At 32.6% G+C, this 19,892-nt stretch overlaps 1 protein-coding gene across 2 annotated transcripts in view; it reads right to left on the reverse strand.

The window, feature by feature from the left end:
- Positions 1-1,687: 1,687 nt before the first annotated feature.
- LOC127840152 (uncharacterized) overlaps positions 1,688-19,892 on the reverse strand; it is a 24,596-nt gene continuing 6,391 nt past the window's right edge. For both annotated transcript variants that reach the window (XM_052368632.1, XM_052368633.1), the window contains exons 2-22: positions 13,780-13,826; positions 11,074-12,852; positions 10,845-10,956; positions 10,471-10,565; positions 10,045-10,203; positions 8,943-9,106; positions 8,696-8,783; positions 8,504-8,568; positions 8,280-8,316; positions 7,678-7,781; positions 7,310-7,435; positions 6,748-6,896; positions 6,241-6,376; positions 5,372-5,500; positions 4,804-4,906; positions 4,565-4,641; positions 4,108-4,242; positions 3,731-3,868; positions 3,183-3,331; positions 2,840-2,975; positions 1,688-2,699 (exon numbers count right to left, since the gene is read on the reverse strand). In XM_052368632.1, the coding sequence (XP_052224592.1) occupies positions 2,619-2,699; positions 2,840-2,975; positions 3,183-3,331; positions 3,731-3,868; positions 4,108-4,242; positions 4,565-4,641; positions 4,804-4,906; positions 5,372-5,500; positions 6,241-6,376; positions 6,748-6,896; positions 7,310-7,435; positions 7,678-7,781; positions 8,280-8,316; positions 8,504-8,568; positions 8,696-8,783; positions 8,943-9,106; positions 10,045-10,203; positions 10,471-10,565; positions 10,845-10,956; positions 11,074-12,852; positions 13,780-13,822 (4,005 nt within the window). In that variant the 5' untranslated portion in view covers positions 13,823-13,826 and the 3' untranslated portion in view covers positions 1,688-2,618. The remainder of the gene's footprint in view (positions 2,700-2,839; positions 2,976-3,182; positions 3,332-3,730; positions 3,869-4,107; positions 4,243-4,564; positions 4,642-4,803; positions 4,907-5,371; positions 5,501-6,240; positions 6,377-6,747; positions 6,897-7,309; positions 7,436-7,677; positions 7,782-8,279; positions 8,317-8,503; positions 8,569-8,695; positions 8,784-8,942; positions 9,107-10,044; positions 10,204-10,470; positions 10,566-10,844; positions 10,957-11,073; positions 12,853-13,779; positions 13,827-19,892) is intronic.

Below are 19,892 nucleotides of genomic sequence, written 5' to 3' on the forward strand. Positions count from 1 at the left end.
TTTGGTAGCATCATTTCACATTTGAATATCGCCTTTTATTATTTAATATTTATCAAATATTTATTTCTAATTTTGATCTACAAATTTAGAGACAATGTATTTTTCCTCCATGGTTTAAACGGGTGCTTTTTCATGTTGCATCTAAAACATAGCGTTAAATGTATCGCAAAGGCTTAGTTAGGTATCAATTCTAACGCCAATCCTTTGCATTTACAAATGATATCCAGTTACAACAAGTTTCAATCATGGTTTAAGTATCCGTATGTTGTTGTTGCTTTGTTTTTTAAAGTGGCCTTTGCACCTTTGGTAAATTGACAAAATGAAAAAATAAATCATGCTCTAAAATATCCATTTTATGCATCTTTTGACGATTTAAAATCCTGATAATTATAAAACGTTGCAACGCGAAACGATTAAATAATTCAGAGAGTTATGTTGTTGTTGTTATATTTTGTGGTACTAGGAGGATTTCTTATATATGGTCTAAGCGATAGACTTTTACTCAATGGGTCAGTGGTTCGGGTCCAGTTGATGGTAACTTTTTTCTTTCTTTAATTTTATTATTGTTTTTTACTGCAGCTATCTTAGATCCAATGTTTACATTATTCAATAGCATTTAGTGACAAACTTCAATACATGCCAATATCTGTGAAAAGGACACTTTAAAATCTGGTCATCATGCGACTGAAAGTATTCACAGATGCAATTGTGTACATACTCATCTAACCATATATGTGTTTTTTTCCGAAATAGAAATTATTAGCCAAACGTAAATCTTTTGTTTCGTTTTTTGTTGTCCAATCTGTGACCAGCAATACTGTCAATACTATCGTTCAAGGATCATTTACGTAAACACGCGTCATTAGAGCCATTCTTGTAAACATTCAACGTTTTTAGAATCGGTAAGTTGATTTGAATTGCCCAAAACAATATTTTCTCTCGCACACACAGAAAAAGAAGAATAAATATAGTTGGTACGAAGACTGCATTGGACTGCATGGGTAATATAATGAGAAGTATTAACAGGAATTGTTTAACAAAACAACTATAGATGAAAACAAAACAGCAAACAGATCGATTCCATTCGCACAATATTTAATATCTCACTATAATGGTATGTATGTGGGGAAACTAACACCTCGACGCATTAGATAATGTGTTGTGATCATTTTTTTACGGTTTGCATCAATCTTATATTTGTTTAGGTGTTTTTATTCCGGTTATTAATTGCTCTTTGTTTTGACCAGAAACTGCATAGACAACCACCAGCTAACAAATTGTTTTCAAACCAAATGTAGCAGATTAATATCACGTCACTAACACATGTTTTCATTACTCCATTGCTTCCATTAGTAGTGTATTGAGCAGTCATTTCGTGGAAGAATTTGACGCCAACGTACTTAACTTTGCTTCAATGAGATATGTTACATGAATAAATAAGAATTCATGTGTCAAAAAAAGAAACTATATAATATGAAGATGTCAGCCCGTATTTAATAATTAAAACATTTACAACATATTTCAAAAAATAAATGCATTTTGCGGTTAAATTAAAACATCACCATTACGTGTGAAGATTTGTATTAAGTAAATGTCCGAAACAAAATAATTAAGCAAACAATTGCGTACATCCACAACAGGGGAAAATTATATTAACGAATAATAAAAACAAAATCGATTTATGATATAAAATGGTAGATATTTATTATTCATAATCGCTAGTAAATAGAGTTTAATAAACATGCATAGACAACTTGCGTCATGCGCATACTTGTTTTTCAGCAGTGCCCAAAATTACTTTATAAAAAACAAGCAAATGCGATTTACAACAAAGAGAAAAAAAATATTTACAAAAAATAAACAAGGTGTGTTTGTGAAACACTATGTCCCCCCATATATTTGACCGTTGACCTTGAAGTATTACACTGACCTTGACCTTTCACAACTCAAAATGTGCAGCTCCATGAGATACACATGCATGCCAAATATCAAGTTGCGGTCTTGAATAGTGAAAAAGTTATGGCCATGTTAAAGTTTGACGCAAACAACAAACCAACAAAGAGACGAAAAAAAATCAATGTGTTCCCCCAGTATAGACTGGGGACATAACAATGTAAAGATTTATCATTTTAAATTCAAAATATAGGCATAGACTGTAGTTCAATATATATGCATATAATTTTCAATTTGCATTATGTGAAGGTTTGTTAAAATTCATCGATATTGTCATTCAATGTAAAAGAAATTCATTCAATTCAAAATAAAATGAACATATCATTTACAAATCTTACACGTGTGATCGCTCATGAAATAATGAATCCTCTTTGCAAACCCTTACGATTTTTATAGAGCTTACATGTATTTGTAGCTTTTTTTATATTTGAGAGACATTATTAAGCTCTAGATAGTTAATTGTACTATGAAAATAGCGAACACTATTTGTGAAAGGGTTGTTATGAACATCAAGTTTGGATTTAATATTTTGCAACTCCATTTTAAAGTTTTCAACCTTCTTTACGAAGTTTTAATTGTTGCTCCGTGTTAACAAGATTACAGTTCTTTTTTATCACAATTTTGAATTGAGGATAATAGACGCTCAACATTTTAATTGCACGTTTTTACACAGAATCTCTGTCTGCGCAATTGTCAAAACCTTGAGTATACTCCAAAACGCAGTCGTGGCAAAATTGGAACTGCTCCTGAAAGTTAAACACAATCATAAATGTATAATATTAATTAAATAAATTAGTATGCAGTTTGCATTCGATACTATTTATAAAAATGTTTCATTTAATGTTTATGTTTCTTGAAATTAATTATTCCTGTATGTAACATGTACCTTAAATTGAATGGCGCTCCTCCTCCGCAACTTGACCTTTCGGACCACGTTAGTAACGCTGACCTCGCGCTCTGCTGCAATCGTTTCCATCAATGTGGCCACTACGCTGAACAGTCCGCACTTAGACGCCGCGTCCCTATGGTTAAAATTGTGCAAATGTATGCACTATGCCTATTATTTAATATGAAATCTCAGAAAAACATAAAGCATAGTTTAATTTTTGAATGTTTAACATAATGTTCAGAATTAGCATATATTTTGAAAAAGAGTAATTGTTTATTATAAAATGTAAATATTTTACTCCTTAACAATGTATGTACACCCTTGTGCGTTTAATACTTACATACAGTGCACTAGTATAGGACCTGTCCTGTTGTTTTCTTTGGCAACTGATTCAACGTCTTTTATGAACAACAAGAAATTTCGCGCTGAATTCGGGGTACTAATGTGTGTGTTCCAATCAGTGAAATGCAGAAGGGGGATTGTCTTCGTCTGATTTATTAACCAACGCCATTATGCACAACACATTTTAGCTTAGAGCGTGATGGTACAATAATAAATTAAATTAAACGCAATTTTAAAGCGACATGTTTCACCATTTACTGGTTCTAGACATACTCACCTATTGCCTAAAAGAACAATAGATACTTACAAGCATTTTTAGAACATAGTTTTTCAAACTGCGGTTCACAAAAGATTACATACTTTAAATGCAATTTGGATAAATCCAAATATATTTCTGCACTAATGTTAGATTACAGATATAGATGCATTTACATATTTTAAAGATGTGTATAGCATTCACACTTGATTTAATATTGATTGATTGAGATCACTTAGAATCTGTGTTATTATGTACACACAGAGTGTTCGATCGATATATCATAATACCTGGTCCGGAATTCCACTAGACTGTATTTTAATTGACCGTTTTGTCATATAAACGCCTCTTTCCATATCAGAACCCCTGAGTGTAAAGATTCCGTTCTTGTAAACCTTGCTGTCGTCTGGGAAGCATACGCCTACAGTCTGTAAATACGTGTATTCGTGCATATTTATAATACACAATGTAGAATTTGCTTGTTTACGTTTACTACATGTATAATATATATGTTTCCTTATAAAAAGCTATGTTTGTGTAAACAGCATCGTATAAAAACAACATTGCACAGAATCGGTTATGTTGAAGTTTGTGATACGTGATACAAATCTACAGAAAAAAATAATTTCACATCCGTCATTTTAAATCAATTAGATAAAAACATTACAGCGTTATTCTCGGTAATGGAGTCAATATTGACAATGCATGAACAGTTTTCCTGCACTAGAAGGGTAAGAAAACTGTTGACTGTTTCCGGTAGTGGTGTTTGTGCAAGGAGCAACATTTTTTCCCTTTTAAAGCTCTGAAAGAATATGAGGTTTTGTTTTCAAGCATGCTTTTGCATGACGCTTAAACACATAACATATGCATAATGAACATCAATGTCAATGAATAAAATATATGAACACCGGACGGGGATTAATATTGTTAACACAGCGAGTTACCTTCTATTCATATTGCATGTATATGTTTCAATGTTTTGTTCACATACACATAGATTAACATTAATTCTGTTAAGATAATACAGTACTGTTTACTATAAGAAAAATAGCTTATACATATTAGAACATCTACTAAACATTTATATGTCTGTCAATCATTCGATGATTTAATGGTTTTCTTACATTCATATATACTGCATTTATATAGTCTGATGTCCCTTGTTTCATGTTTAAATGTAACCTCGGTCGGTAGGAATCGCCTGAAAACCAAATTTTGAATGCATATCGTATAATTCGTTCTTGATACCGGATTTGATTGGATTCAAACATCCATGTAAGTCAGTTACAAACATTGAGTGAACACGCTTTTACGTGTGTTTTATTTATTTTTTTATTTTTATAAAACGACTATATATTCTCACCAGGGATATCTGCGTTTATTCTGTTCTTCTTCTCAAGCTTCTGATTAGTGTCTGTTGCGGCTTGTTCTTCATGTGTCAGTTTAGGAATTGTTGACGTCAGATGCTGTGAAGAAGGAAAGTAAATATAACAAATAGCGTTATGAATATTAAATAATATGCTAGTAGGGTGGTCTGGCATGCCCTATATATAAAACCACATATAATGTACCGAAATGTAACAAATTCTTAAGTAAAAAAAAGATTATCTGTCATTAAATACAACAAAGCATAGCTACGTATACCGCATTGATAATTAACATAAATAATTGCACATTTGTATATATCCTTCATGTTATAATCTAAGAAAATACAACAACTGCTATGCATTTGCAGGAGTGAAAAAACAACACGTGCTTGCATTTTATAAATACAAAAAGTTACAATTTACACGAAAGTCATTCCCTTGTGCATGTTCAACACTTCAATTCATACCTTTTTCGTAGGCAACGTTCACTGACATACGTCGTGGTCTTAGAGACATCTTTACAACAAACCATCATGTAAGTTACATTAAATGTTATCAACATACCTGAAATTTTCTTGTCATCGCATCGTTTGATGTGTCTTCTATGTACTGTCGATATCTATCAATACGAACAGGTTTGCAGTCGAATGTCAGAGCGTGGACCAGCGCGTGATGTAGATACTCGTACTGTTCCTAATGGTATTTAACGTAGTAAAGTATTACACAATACCACATTTTTTCTGAACAATATATTCATGAAATGGACTTTGTTACTTTATTGATAATTTGTTTGATATAAGGCAGTTACATTAAATAAATAAAAACATGAGAGAAATTGTTGTACGATCCCAAAACTGACTTGAATACTCTGTACTTCAGTACACAATAACATTAGAAAAATCAGATTAGACAAATCAGATTAGCGAAGCATTTGTTCTGAGTTTTGAAACTTAACACTAGACTGCATTGACATTAATCGTGGAATAATGGCACTCCAGAAACTTTAATTATTTGTATAAGCATCCGCTAGTATTTTTATTAGGGAAAGACGCCAAACGCATATGCCAAAGGTTAGGATGCAAAACAACAGAAACATAAAAATTCTCAAAGTCGATGTAACCGACTTGAATTGAAAACGCAAAGTCTTAAAGAGTTTAAAACGGAAAAGTCCGAAGCATACTGTAAGCCATAAATAAATAAAAATGTCACAAGCACACCTTAAGTTAAATTAAGGTCGAGTCCTTATTATTTTTAACTTAGGGCAATTTTGTTTCCACGGACAGGTTTATGTTTTTGGACAGACAGACAGACAGACGGACGGAAAGACGTCTGATGAATCCAGTATACCTCCGCCGCACAGTTGTTAAATAAACATACACGGATGTGCGTTTACCTATTGAATAAAGACAGACGTGTGTACATGTTAAACATACCTTCGTTTGCACCATGTGAGGTCTATTATGCCTCATGTTGACAACGCATCCTGGAATGTCCACCATGTTTTCAGCCTCGCCCTCCCTTATCAGAATATCGAGCGCAATGTACGTGCCTGAGCGACCAATACCGGCGCTTGTTTGTGTAAGACATAAAACATTATTTGAAATAACACATTACATATAGATTTCAATATGTTTAACAGTTAGTAGTATTCAAGAACCAAGTTAGCACCTATACAAAGATCTTCATAATATTGAAAGTATATTGCAAGTATATTTATATTTATCTAGGTGTAAATGCGCTCCGTTCGCACATGGAATGTAGAATAATACTGTTTTGTAGTTTATCGCTTGATATTAACATGTGTTAAACATTTAAATGTCGTGTACTTGCTTTTTTGGCAATAAACTAAGTGACAAGGACAACTTATAACGAGATGTTAAGATTTCAATTGTACTTATAAAACATATTTTTAACACTAAATACAAATTATTTCGCGACACCTGCAGTGCACCACAGTGGGTCCTCCCATTACCGCTGGCGCGTTCAAAACTTTTGTCCGGAATTCTACGATAGAGGTCACATCTTCGGGGATGTCTTTATCTGGCCAGGCAGTAAAGTGAAGGTGGCACAAGGTTCTGTGCTCAGTGTCCTTTATATTAAGTAACATACTAATAGTTAATAGTTATACACATTTTTGAATCAATCGACATTCAAGTTACGACTTATCAAACAAGGTCTGAGGTGGTCAATAATCGGTTGATATTTCAATGGTAAATAGAAGCATTAGGTTTTAAAATCCAGTATTTTAATAGCATTCGGAAACAGCTTTAGACCTACAGAGAGGCGGATAGACAGTGTTTACAGACGCAAAATTAATGTTTTCATCGGCATATCAAACCCAGTTAGCCCATGTTCTTGTTAGGCTTGTAGGTTCATGTAAGTCTAATTTTTAATACTTCGAACGCTTTACTTACGATGTGCTACAAAAGATTAGCCGTAACCATTCAAAATCCAACGTATTTGTTTGCTGATAACTACTTAGTAAAATGTACGAAAACATACCACAGAAACAGAAAATATCCTTCTGACGAATTCTGCGTATTCCCCTTTGCTTGTACATTTTACACATATTTCTCCGTAAGATTGCGTCAGCCCAACGTCGGGAAAATACTGATCACACTTGTCTTTCTGAAAACATAATTTAACAAGTTCTTTTCAAGAAAATAAATTCATACCATAAAGAAAAAAATCAAAATATGCATAATTATTGTTTTTGGTCTTTTTACGTGAGTGTGTATGACAGAGAATGAACGAGGAACAACGCATTTCAATAAAAATATTGAATATTCGAACATGTTATTGTGTTATGGTTAACGATGAATATTGAATATGCTAGTTAAATTTAATTTAACTTAAATTAATTTCTATACCCCTTCTTCCACAAAGTTGGTAACCATGACAATCTTATCGACTTTCTGTTGCCATATCATTCTCCAAAATGGTGAAAAATCTCCCATCTGTTTTGACGTTGGGCCTGAAATAACATTACACAGTAGTTACAGATGTTATTAATTGGTTTTCATTGTTTGCGTCTGATTCAAATCATTGATTTTTATTTAAAATTCAATCGCCATTAAATTAAAAAAAACACTTGTGTTTCAGCTTATTTAATAACCGTTATTGGGTCATATTCCAGTTTCATTTCCCCAAATCCAGGCTGAAAATTTGTAATGTATAGTTGAACTTCAAGATTGTTTAGAAAAAGAGCTTTAAAGTGCACACAATAGTAGATGCGAAGTAATTTGCATCATATCAATAATATTTTTAAAGTTAAATGTTTTATGTGTTATGCAAATCATTTATAATAATTATTATAATTTATTTATTTAAACATTACAACTTTTTCCAAATGTAAAGTAAATTTAATGTTAATTTGTACGTATTATGGTCAATGTAAAAAACATGACGACGAAATGCGCTTTTTTTCACAGTATAACATGAAAAAGGACTTAGTAGAGGTTAATATAACCACCTAAGGCTGCGATGTAAGCGTTTCTCTGTTTATAGCCCTGAAATAAATTACGATTATATTGAGTAAATAGTTAAACATATTTGCTTAAGGTAACTATAGACAAAAAGTAAAAAATGAAGAAAGAAAAATGAATAATGATGCATACTTGTAAAACAAGGCAAGTGAGTAGGAATTTGGCACATTAATATGACGTGGTAAAGACCATTTTATTTTGTACTACTTACATCAATGTAACTGGCGTTAATGTAGTCTGTCACTCCACCGCGGACTATTACCCGAGAATCATCGTCTGAAATAACATAACATGCCATGAAGTTATATTATTAAAAGTTTCGGTTTGTGCTAATATTAACCACAAAAGCTGTTTTCTACATATATTTTATGCTTAAAATCCTAATGGAAAAATACAATCGTACATGGATAAACCCCTTTGTATCGATTCATTGGCATATTCAAGCTCATTTGTGAAACGTCATACTTCTTCATCATTCCTTTGGGTAGTTTCTGAAATAGTAAATGATTTATTTTACTTCTTTTATTTTTGTTTTATATTTTAATGTATAACGTTACTATGTGACACATTTGCATCAACACTTTCCTTAAATGATATTAAACTGTACCTGTTTTCTATATAAAGATGAACTCCGCAAACATTCGTCCTACCTCAAATTCTTCCTCGAAGTAGGTCTGGTTCTTTGAGTCAACGAACTCCATGAGCTCGCTGACCCTGATTTTACTCTTCTGTATTTTACTTGCACAGTTGTAGTACACACCTCCTCGTTCTTCAAACTTGATAGATTGGAGCCTAGCCGCGGTCTCATGTTCGTCTTAAAGATTGACGAGGACAAGAAATAACACTGTTTTACGTATCCGTGAAGGAAAATTATCATGTTTATTCACTTTTTGTATGATAATAAATAGTTTAAAGGTTTTTAGATGGATAGTAGTAACTGCCGTATCAACTGAGGTTCTAGTATTAGTAGTCTTATTCGTGGTTTATACCTTAAGTGATAAATTAAGGCTGTTTAATTAGATTACGAATGCCATACTTAACTTCTTTGCATTTCCTATAATTTGAACTGTGTTTACTATATTTTTGGCATTGTCAATAGCAAAACAATTCCAACTGACAGAAGTAAGAAACGATTGACGTTAATTTAAAGAATTTGAATGTGAAATACTTTTCACCATCATACAATAACGCAAGTTCAAAAACAAATGCATAAATACATTATGTTGTGCAATACATCGTACATAACTCCACATTACTTCAAAACAATATATATGCTGGATGTACAATCAAAATAGTATAAAACGCTTTGTAAATTTCCATGGGTTTATATAATCAGATAAACGATTGTAACTTGTAACCAACGAATGAGAGTTATTCAATTTTCAAGTAATTGTTAATTATCAATTCTAGGGAATAAAGGTTTCGGTAAACATTATTTGGTCCAAATGCTAACTTTACCAACTTGACTTTTATTCATGATATGATAGTTTGCAGTAAAACTTAATAATCGGACTAAGAAAACCCATTTCGTATATCTCTATTTATAATAACGCAAAATATATCAGACAATTTATTTGTATAATAGACTATGGCTACCAATTGAATCGTTTAATTGCGATGACGTTGCCTCGCCATCGAGGCATTTACTCAACAGAAAGGCAAAGCAAACTATGATTTTCAAACTGGCTATTTTTAATGTATAGTCTATTTGAAAAGACTTCTATTGATCAATAAACAACATGACAAAACTACCTATTTCAAGACCGTCTTCGTCAGTTAACAATGAGGATGGTTTTCTTGAAGGTGCGACACCACCGCTACGCCAAGACTGTTGATTCACTGTTGTACCATTCAAAGCTGTGTGGGTGGTGTCAGATACATCAAATTTATGAACGTTCCTCTCACCAGAATCTGAAGTCACACAAAACTTGTCTTAAGTCACCAAACCATTGTTGTTTTTATTTTATATTCTTATTTATTTGCTATACTGTGAAAGAAAGTGTGCAGTGGTACATATTCACAGTATTGTTTAAATCAATAAAAACACGATTCAGTGTATACATGCATTTTGCTAAAAAGGGAATAATCTCAACTGCACACAGGGGATTTTTAAGTGTGTTTCTTGACAACTGCATGGAAACGCAATAACGGCTATCATATTGCAAATAACAAACTTACTATTTCGCTGAACGGTAGCATAAACAGGCCCATCGTTCGATCCATTCAGCTCTAACAGGTTATCATTTTCGGCTGGCGGCATTGGGTTTCTGTTCCTTAAAAATGCATCAAAAGTACTTATGTTCATAAAAATATATATATAGTTAACGATTAACATTACGTAATTATAACGATTGTCAGTTCATATGAATATTCATCATAAGTAGACAAGTGACCGTTACTATTCGATGTAATCATAACAAACAATAACAACTATTTATATTAAAAATGTCAAAAGACTGGTATTTTAACATCTTAACGTGTAAATTGTCTTTATGCAAACTGTCACACTATTCGGAACTTTATTTCAATAAAAAGATTTCACTAATTATTACCTAATTCGGCAGAAGACAAGAAGACCTATCAGAAAAATAGCAATAACACCACCACCTGCACCGCCTGCTATTGCGGCAATAGGAAGTTCCCCAGATAATGATGTTCCGATTGCTGCAATGTTTACACCTACATGTAATAACTTGTTATCTTTCAAACCAGCTGACATAAATACAAATTATTTTAAGAACATTAACTGTTAGAGTGCTATTAGTAAAGTGTTTTACTTACTAGTATCACAGGTATTTCCAGAAAACCCATAATTGCAACCAAACTGACAGCTTCCTGTTGCACGTTCACAACGTGTGCTGTTGCTTGTCCCGTTTTTACAATTCACATGACATGTCTGATTACACACATTCCCAAAGAAGTGTTGCAAACACCCTGCACTACACTCTCCGTTATGATTACATAGATGGTTCAGACATCCCGATGGGCACTCAAAGTTACAATGTTCTCCATATTTCCCTAGCATGCAACGATCGCATCTATCTCCAGTAAAATTTTCCGAACATAAACAATTACCATTTCTGTTGCATTCATTTGAAACGCATCCTTGTGAACAAAATAACTCACAAGACGAGCCATATTTCCCAAGTATACATTTATTGCACTTATTACCGGTAAAATGTTCCGAACATGTGCACGACCCATCAGTGTCATTGCAAGTTCCGTCAGCACATCCTTGTGAACACGGCTGATTGCAATCTGGGCCATACCGCTCTGGAATACATTCATCGCAGGTCGATCCAGTAAACCCTTCCAAACATGTACATCTCCCATCCGTCTGATTACATTTATGATTATCACATCCGTTTGAACATGATGCTTCACAGGAGTATCCGTACATCCCTGTAACACACCTTTCGCAATTGTCGCCATCAAAATTTGCCTCACATGTACATGACCCATCTGTTCTGTTACAAACATGATCGACACATCCATCAGAACAATCATTGGTACAATTTAATCCATATATCCCTGTCAAACAGCTGTCGCATTTAGCTCCTGTGAAGTTACTCAAACATTTACATGTTCCATCCGTCTGATGACAAATATCGCTACATCCAAGTGAACAAGCGTCTTCACAATGATTGCCATACCATCCTCGTGTACATTCGTCGCACAAAACACCTGTATATTGTTTCAAACATGTACAATTCCCATTTTTTCTAATACATTTACCGTTGCACCCACGCGAGCAGTTAAATTCACATGACTCGCCATACATTCCTGTCATGCACTCATTGCACAGATCTCCAGTAAAATTCTTCATACATGAGCACGTGCCGTCTGACTGATTACATGTAGTGTTACATCCACTTGAACAAACATTTTCACAAGAAATCCCATACCTGCCATCCTTGCACTGATCACATCTTTCGCCAATAAAATATTCCGAACACATACAGCTGCCATCTGTTTCATTACAGTCTTGAGTGCTATTGCATCCGACTGAACATCGAAGATTGCATGAAGGACCATACCATCCAGAATTACATTGATCGCATGTATTACCAGTGAAAGTCATTTTGCATGAGCATGACCCATCTGTTTTATTACAGACGGTATTTTTACACCCTTTAGAGCATACATTGCTACAGTCTGCCCCATACATTCCCGGCTTGCAGGACTCGCATGTGGCATTATCTAAACATGAAGAGCAGTTAGGATTGCATTGGTATGTACAATTACTGAATGCATCGTAATATCCACCTATACACGAATCACATTCCCAGGGTGATTTACATAAACAGTTCCTGTTTGCACATATATATGTGTCACACTTTGCTCCGGTATAGCCAAGTTTGCAGCTTGTACATGTTGTGTTGGTGCAGTTCAGACATCTATCTGGACATGGAGAGCACAGGTATCCATTCATAAAGTATCCGTCCATGCATCCTTTACAACTTTGCAAATTTGTACATATGCATCCAGTAAAAAGACATTTTTGACAAGTTGTATCAGTGTTATTAAGTCCATACCCCGGTGGACAAGTTTCAGCACATACTGAATAGAAACAAAATATATGTAGGTCTGTATTAATTGATATTCTTATACTGAAAATGTTCGTTTTAACAGTATATTATACCCACTTAACAGTACCAACTTAGTTGTATAACATTCAACATAATATCTTTTGAAGCTGCAATATAAAATTATGATATATTTTTGTGTCAACTGTGCTATTTGGTGTTACCTAGTAAGTGACTGGTTTTGTATTAGAATAAACATTAATGTCAAGTGTGTATGTTTATTTGAACGTTTAGTTGGACTTTTGCGACGTTTTAAACTGTATTTCAGTCATGTCAATAGCGGACAGTTAACAAACTCGCACTTTTCCTGGGATAGCCAGTACTCCATACACGGACTTCTTTCAAAAAAGACAACTGCCCAACTTTTTACGATAGCATCAGGAAAATGCTCGTAGAAAGAAATCAATGACCTATCACAAACATGTTATGAAGTGATTTAAACCGCGATTCTCGTTTCGTAGTCGACCGCTCCACTAACTAACTCCAGCTAAGCAGCCCGGTATGTTTGTCAAGTATTTATTGATAGTGATTAATTGATATAACGTTATTCTTTTATTATACTATTCAATAACTTAATTAATGAATCAATTGCATGCGAAATAAAATTCTTAGTACATGTATTATGATGAAGAAGACACATAAATGCAATACGATAAGCTTATATTGTGCGATGCACATAAATTAGGCCATCGTTCGAACAAGAACACTTTCAACTGCATTAATAATATAACAAGTTAGTAAATGTGTTGCTTTTAATTATGATTGATATAACAATATAACCAGGTAAAATATGATTTTAATATTATAACGAGTCAGGAAAATATTAATAAAAATTAAATGACAACAACATTTACAGTTTAATTAAACGTGTATTATTTTATGATATAAATAATGTACATACCAAACGGCAGAAGGCTTGCTACTACATACACCAGTTTATCCATGCTGCTACAAATTTAAATGTAAAAAAGACAAACGATATTAATAAAGAAGTATGAAAATATAGTGAAAGCATGCAAAAAACATGTCGTAGGCAAAGTTATTAATACATGGTTATACTTTGATTATCAACTATACACATGTCTCTTCCTATGAAACAACGCCAAAACAAAGAAACGCATAAAAGTATGAGTACTAATTGTTCTGTTATATGACTTTTTGAACAATTTTGTTTTACAAACGGTGCCATTTCAATAAGGGTATTTCTTACCTCTTTTAAGTTCTTCAAAATATGTAAGTTATAGAAAGAAAACAATGTCCGTATTTATATTTTTCAGGTATTCATTAAACTTACCACGTATAGATATGTATACACTGTTTTATAATCGTAATTATAACAAATATGTTTTAAGTCGTCAAAACTTCAGCAATAGGGAAGTTGTTCGTCCTATAGAAAGCCAACATCTAAAAATGTGGGTGAATACATGCTTAACTTCCCTCTTTGGGGTAACCTGCAGTTGTTGGTATTATCAACATTTATAACAGTTCATGATACCGAACACTGTATACTTTAGTTTTGGTATCATATAATATAATACTACTGATATACTGTAACGTTTATACATACATGTCATGCATGTTTACTTGTTAATGAATACGATATTTTATCATGCATCTCCTATGCGATTTTCAAATTAGTTTCACTTTGATACGAATATGCCATGATATGCTGTTGATCTTCCGAATGTCATTTTTACATCATTATTTCTTAATTTCAGTTCATTAGTAGTTCCTTAGGTAATTGTGATCGAATGTAGAAATCATGAACGCAAACTCTGGAGTCCAATTTAACAAAAATGATTGGAACAAGAAGAAAGGATCGAGATTCAATCTGGAATAACATACAACGTGTTAAGTGTCTGCACAAAATTAGGGCTGGTCGGGTCAGTGGAAACAAACATATTGTTTTCTTCTTCAGTCTATAATGGCATATTCATTGACAAGTGCGATAAACGAACATACACGTACCAGAAATCAATGGAATTAAAAATAAAATAAAATATCACGTTTTTATTCTGGTTTATGAGTATACGTATCATAAATGGTAACTAACACGCGTTTTAAGTATAACTGCAATACAATTTGCTTTATGATATATTTTATCATGCGAGAGTCACTTAAAATACACTACTTGTATATTATAAGAGTTCTTATATTGTCAACTTGAATGCGTGGGTTAAATAACGTTTGCTATGTTTTGGTTTGATTGTACATAATTAACTAAATTAAGAATTTTAGCCTCGCATTATTGTAATGAAGCATCATTTACAGTTGTTAACATTTTAACAGACAATCATCTAAGCGGCAAGTTTGACATTTATATATAAAATCCAGGTATCCACGATTCGTCCAACACATTGTCATTTGTAAACAAAATGTTTGCTAGTACACTGTTGGCTTAACATGAATAATTAATGTGTATCTGTTACGCTAAGAACGTATAAGAAGCTTATTGATTTAATATAAAACAATCAAAAAAGATATTAGGATATGTATGCTTTATTATATGACAGTTAAAAGAACTACAATATACATGCGCGTTTCCATTTTAAATATGCATGCTGATTCTGAAACAATATCGGAAAATATTACCTTAAAGCATGCTATTTGACTAATGAATGTAACATATGTGTTAGTATTTTGTTACGGTTTCTCTCTGCAGTCATAAATACAAGTATCAAATGCGGGATGTTATTGGAAAGTTTCCTCAAAATTAACTTTTCCACGAACTACACATCATTTTAACACAGTTACAAGAACACAATGGCTAAATATAAACCGATTTCATTCACAAAAATACGATTTTTATCATGAGTAGACAACATTAATTAACGAGAATATGATTAACTAATATTATAGATTGTTTGTAATCTCAACTAAAAAATAATAAAATCTTACATAATCTATGTGTTCGTTGACAAGTGACTACACTGCGTTTCAACATATCTTAAGTAATCGGTATGTGGTAAAGCATTGTCTTCACATGCATGTTTTCACATGTTTATCTTTTCCATTTCGCTTAGTCGCAACAAATGATGGTATTTATCAACATTTTCAACTGTCTATGTAACCGAACTCAGCAAAAGTATCACACTGTATTACTCATAAACTGATACCATAACGTGAATAGATAATAGATTAGTATTATTTGATGTCACTACTGATAAAACGAGAAGGAAACTTAAAATCTTATTTAGTACACTTATATAATAACACAGATGCAGGCAACTCAAAACAGGTAGAATAATAGGTATGTTCTGGTTTTGATTATACAGACGTAACTTCATATAAAACAGATGCATATATAGTGTACGTGTGACATGTGTAAAATATTTTACTGCAATTAATTTGAGTTTACAGCTTATTCAAATGATATTCGCCTGTACACATGTTTAACAATCATCAGGTTGCGTTAAAAGTTAGTAAACAAAACCTTGTAATGATTTTCAGAAACGTGTGTTGACATGCACGGAACATATTTCATTCGAAACCGAAACACCGATATGTCACTGACCCGTATTAACATAAATGGAAGGTGTAATCTACACCGCAACAGTGTAATAAATACTTTAATCAACGACACAAATATAGCATTTAAAAGTTATCAGACTATAAAGACAATATAATTTAAACGTGTGAATATAATGATTATATACAAAATTACTTGTAAGTATACAAATTGCTTTTACATTTTTATTTGCTGTTAAAGTCAGTTTACATGATCAGGATACTGATGTTGAAACTCCTGTGTCCTAACTCACGGCAAATATGTATTTTAACACCGAAACCGAAACAACGATATGAAACTCACCCGTAACTCAACGAAGGAAGATGTAATCTATACCGCAAAAGTGTAATACAAAAATTGTATTAACGAGACAATTATTAGATTTTAAAGTATGCAACAATAAATACAATTGTATTAAGCGTGAAAATAATATAAAAACAATATGTTACTTGTAATTATATCTCGTGTATTGTTTTACTGTTATATCTATGTGCTAGGTATTTTTTTTTAAATACAAATCCGCGGTACAAACCAAGCTAACTTTGTTAAACCCCTTCAAAAACACCATAACATATCAACCGCTTTTTGAATGGATGAAACCATTGGTTCACACACGAGGTAAACTAATATTTCATAAATAATTACTGTGTTGTTGTTTAAAAAAGCTAGCACTTTCAGGTATTAGTGCATTGGTCACTTTTTATTATGAAGGACATCTTACTGCTTATAACATTTTTCTCATGCTGACGCAACTGTTTCAGTTCTTTAGGTTATAATGTGTTGGTTATTGCGGTAATAGGATTTCCTATGCATATTTATAAAACAATGAGTGAGATGGCAATCATAGGGTCGATAGGCCGTCGGTTATTATCAGAATAACCAACACTTAGCCGTTTATTCTTGCCATTATTCCACGAATTTTAATATAATTCGTCTGTATAAAAGTATATACTGTTTAATGGACGCGCATCTAATTTTCCGTTTAAAACATTTATATGTATTGTTTACTACTGTGAACATAATTGGCTTAAAAATGCAAATTAAATTTTAAATAAACTTAACAATAACATGTTGATGATTTAGAAATTAAACTTGTATTACTGAAGTGTTTTTACTAGGCTGCATAATACAGACATAATTCGTTTACTAGTTCACTAAATTGCGCGTTTACGCACATGCATTTTACTATAGAGGGTGATGGAATTTCCTGAACTACTTTTACAACATGATACTTGGTTTGTTAAAGAATATTCCACAATTATTTTCCTTCTTCGTCGATTGAAAGCAAGTCGTGATTCGCGGAAGATATATTTGAATGATGTTCAACATGAATTTTGCGTTGATGTTTCATTTTTTGTCTCCTTCTTTTGCGTTTGTCTATTTCTTTGTTTCCATGTTTTTGTTTCCGTGGAAGTGTATTACATACAACTCGTGCTAAAACGCAGACATAATAATTTGTTTTGCTGAAAAAATGATACTCTTAAAGTCAGCATACATTGCTTGCATTAATCGTTCACGGTATTTATACACGGTTTTGTATATTCAAATGTTTGACGAGATAAATGATACCATAACAATAGTTTTGTGCACTAAGTTTACATCTTTTGTACTCGTATCAGGAACGAAAATAAATCAAAGGCGTTCGCCAGGGTAGTCTAGGTAGGGTAGGCGGAACTTTTGCCATCGGCGCTATTGCACGTTTTGTTTACCTAGAAAACATCTAGAGCGTTTCAAATTATAATTACATGTAGTACGCTAGTTGAGTTGAGTAACAATTTTAAAGTTTTACCGTTAATATCATGTATATCCTCTAATAATCTAAACAGTTTATCTCCGGTTATAGAAATACTTAGTTGCTTACATTTTAAATGCATTTTGTTCGTTGCCGTGTATTGTTTAAATCATGTGGAATCTATTAGTTAAACACTTAATTTAATTATTTTATTAACATAAATCATTTAAAAAGCCAAAATACTCGACAATACTAAAAAGCCACCATAGCTTTTACCGTTTTAGATTATTATCCCCGTCGGTGTCAAACTAAATTTATTGTTTTTATGATGTCGTTCGTGCATTGCCGTAACATAAAATCTTCATACGAAATGACGTAGTTTTAATTAACCGATACCCGCTAAATACGTTAAATATTTTTACATAAATATTATAGTTGTTAAATACTTAATTTTTTATAAATAAAACGGGCTAATATCTTTACGGTGTACAATTTCTGATAATCCATATTGGACATGACTTTTAGTGTGTACAATATGTAACATATCTAATTTAAGCAACTGTTAAGTATGTCGGCGGTAACTTATTCAACCAAATGACTGCTTAATACTACCAGAAAGAGAAGACATGGTGGCATCATCAATTGTGCTTTATGACCACACTGTGATCTGCCACCCAGTGTGGTTAATGACACAATGTTGATAGTTTAGTCAAATACCTATAGAATGTATTCAAAGGCTTACATGATTTTAAGATTGATGCAAACAATCAAATGAAAAATATTGCATTTTATTTAATGTGGCAACGTGTTAATTTTCCCAGACAAATGCCATTTTGGTTCAGTTACCGAACACTGTATACTTTTTGGTATACTTTTGGTATCATATTCTACCATACTACTGATATACTGATACTGTATACATATGTGTCATGCATGTTTACTTGTTAATGAAATGAGATATTTTATCATGTATCTCCTATGCGATATACATATTATTTTTCATTTTTTGCGATAGCATTCTGATGATCTTCCACTTTTTTTTAAACTTCATTTTTGCCCTCTTTACTTAATTTCAGTTTATTTATAGTTACTTAAGCGAAAAACATAGAATGTACCAATCATGAACGCAAACTCTAAAGCTTAAGTTAACAAAAATGAAATAAGAAGAAAGCATCAAACATTCAACCTGAAATACAATACAAAATGTTAAAAGTCGGCAGAAAATAGGGCCGGTCGGGTACGTGGAAACAAACAAATTATCTTCCTTCTTCCGTCTTTAAGGACATATCCATCTACAAAAAACTATTTACAAACTTACACAAACAAGAAATCAATTGAATTAAAAAGAAATAATATAACATGCTTACATTCGGGTATACTAGTTAACGTTTAATAAAGGGTAACTAACCCGCGTCTTAAGTGTAACTGCGATACAATTTGCTTGAGTATCGACGAGAAACACCTAAAATACACACTTTATTATTAGAGTTATAGTTATGTCAATACACTATATTATTAGAGTTATAGTAATGTCAACTTGAATACTTGGGTTTAATTATGTTTGCTGTGTTTTGGTTTGGTTGTACATATTTGACTCAATTAATAATTTTAGCTTCGTATTTCGTGTTGAATGTGCAAAATGTGGTCATGAGAATTTATTTGTATTTGGTGATTGTTTCATAACGTATCTGCTCAAGCATCCTTTGCAGTTGTAAACCTTTAAAAAAGATAACCATCTACACGGCATGTTTGACATGTATATATACATGTGTGT

The sequence above is a fragment of the Dreissena polymorpha genome, chromosome 7, assembly GCF_020536995.1.
Source record: "Dreissena polymorpha isolate Duluth1 chromosome 7, UMN_Dpol_1.0, whole genome shotgun sequence".
In the NCBI taxonomy this organism is placed as follows: Eukaryota; Metazoa; Mollusca; class Bivalvia; order Myida; family Dreissenidae; genus Dreissena; species Dreissena polymorpha.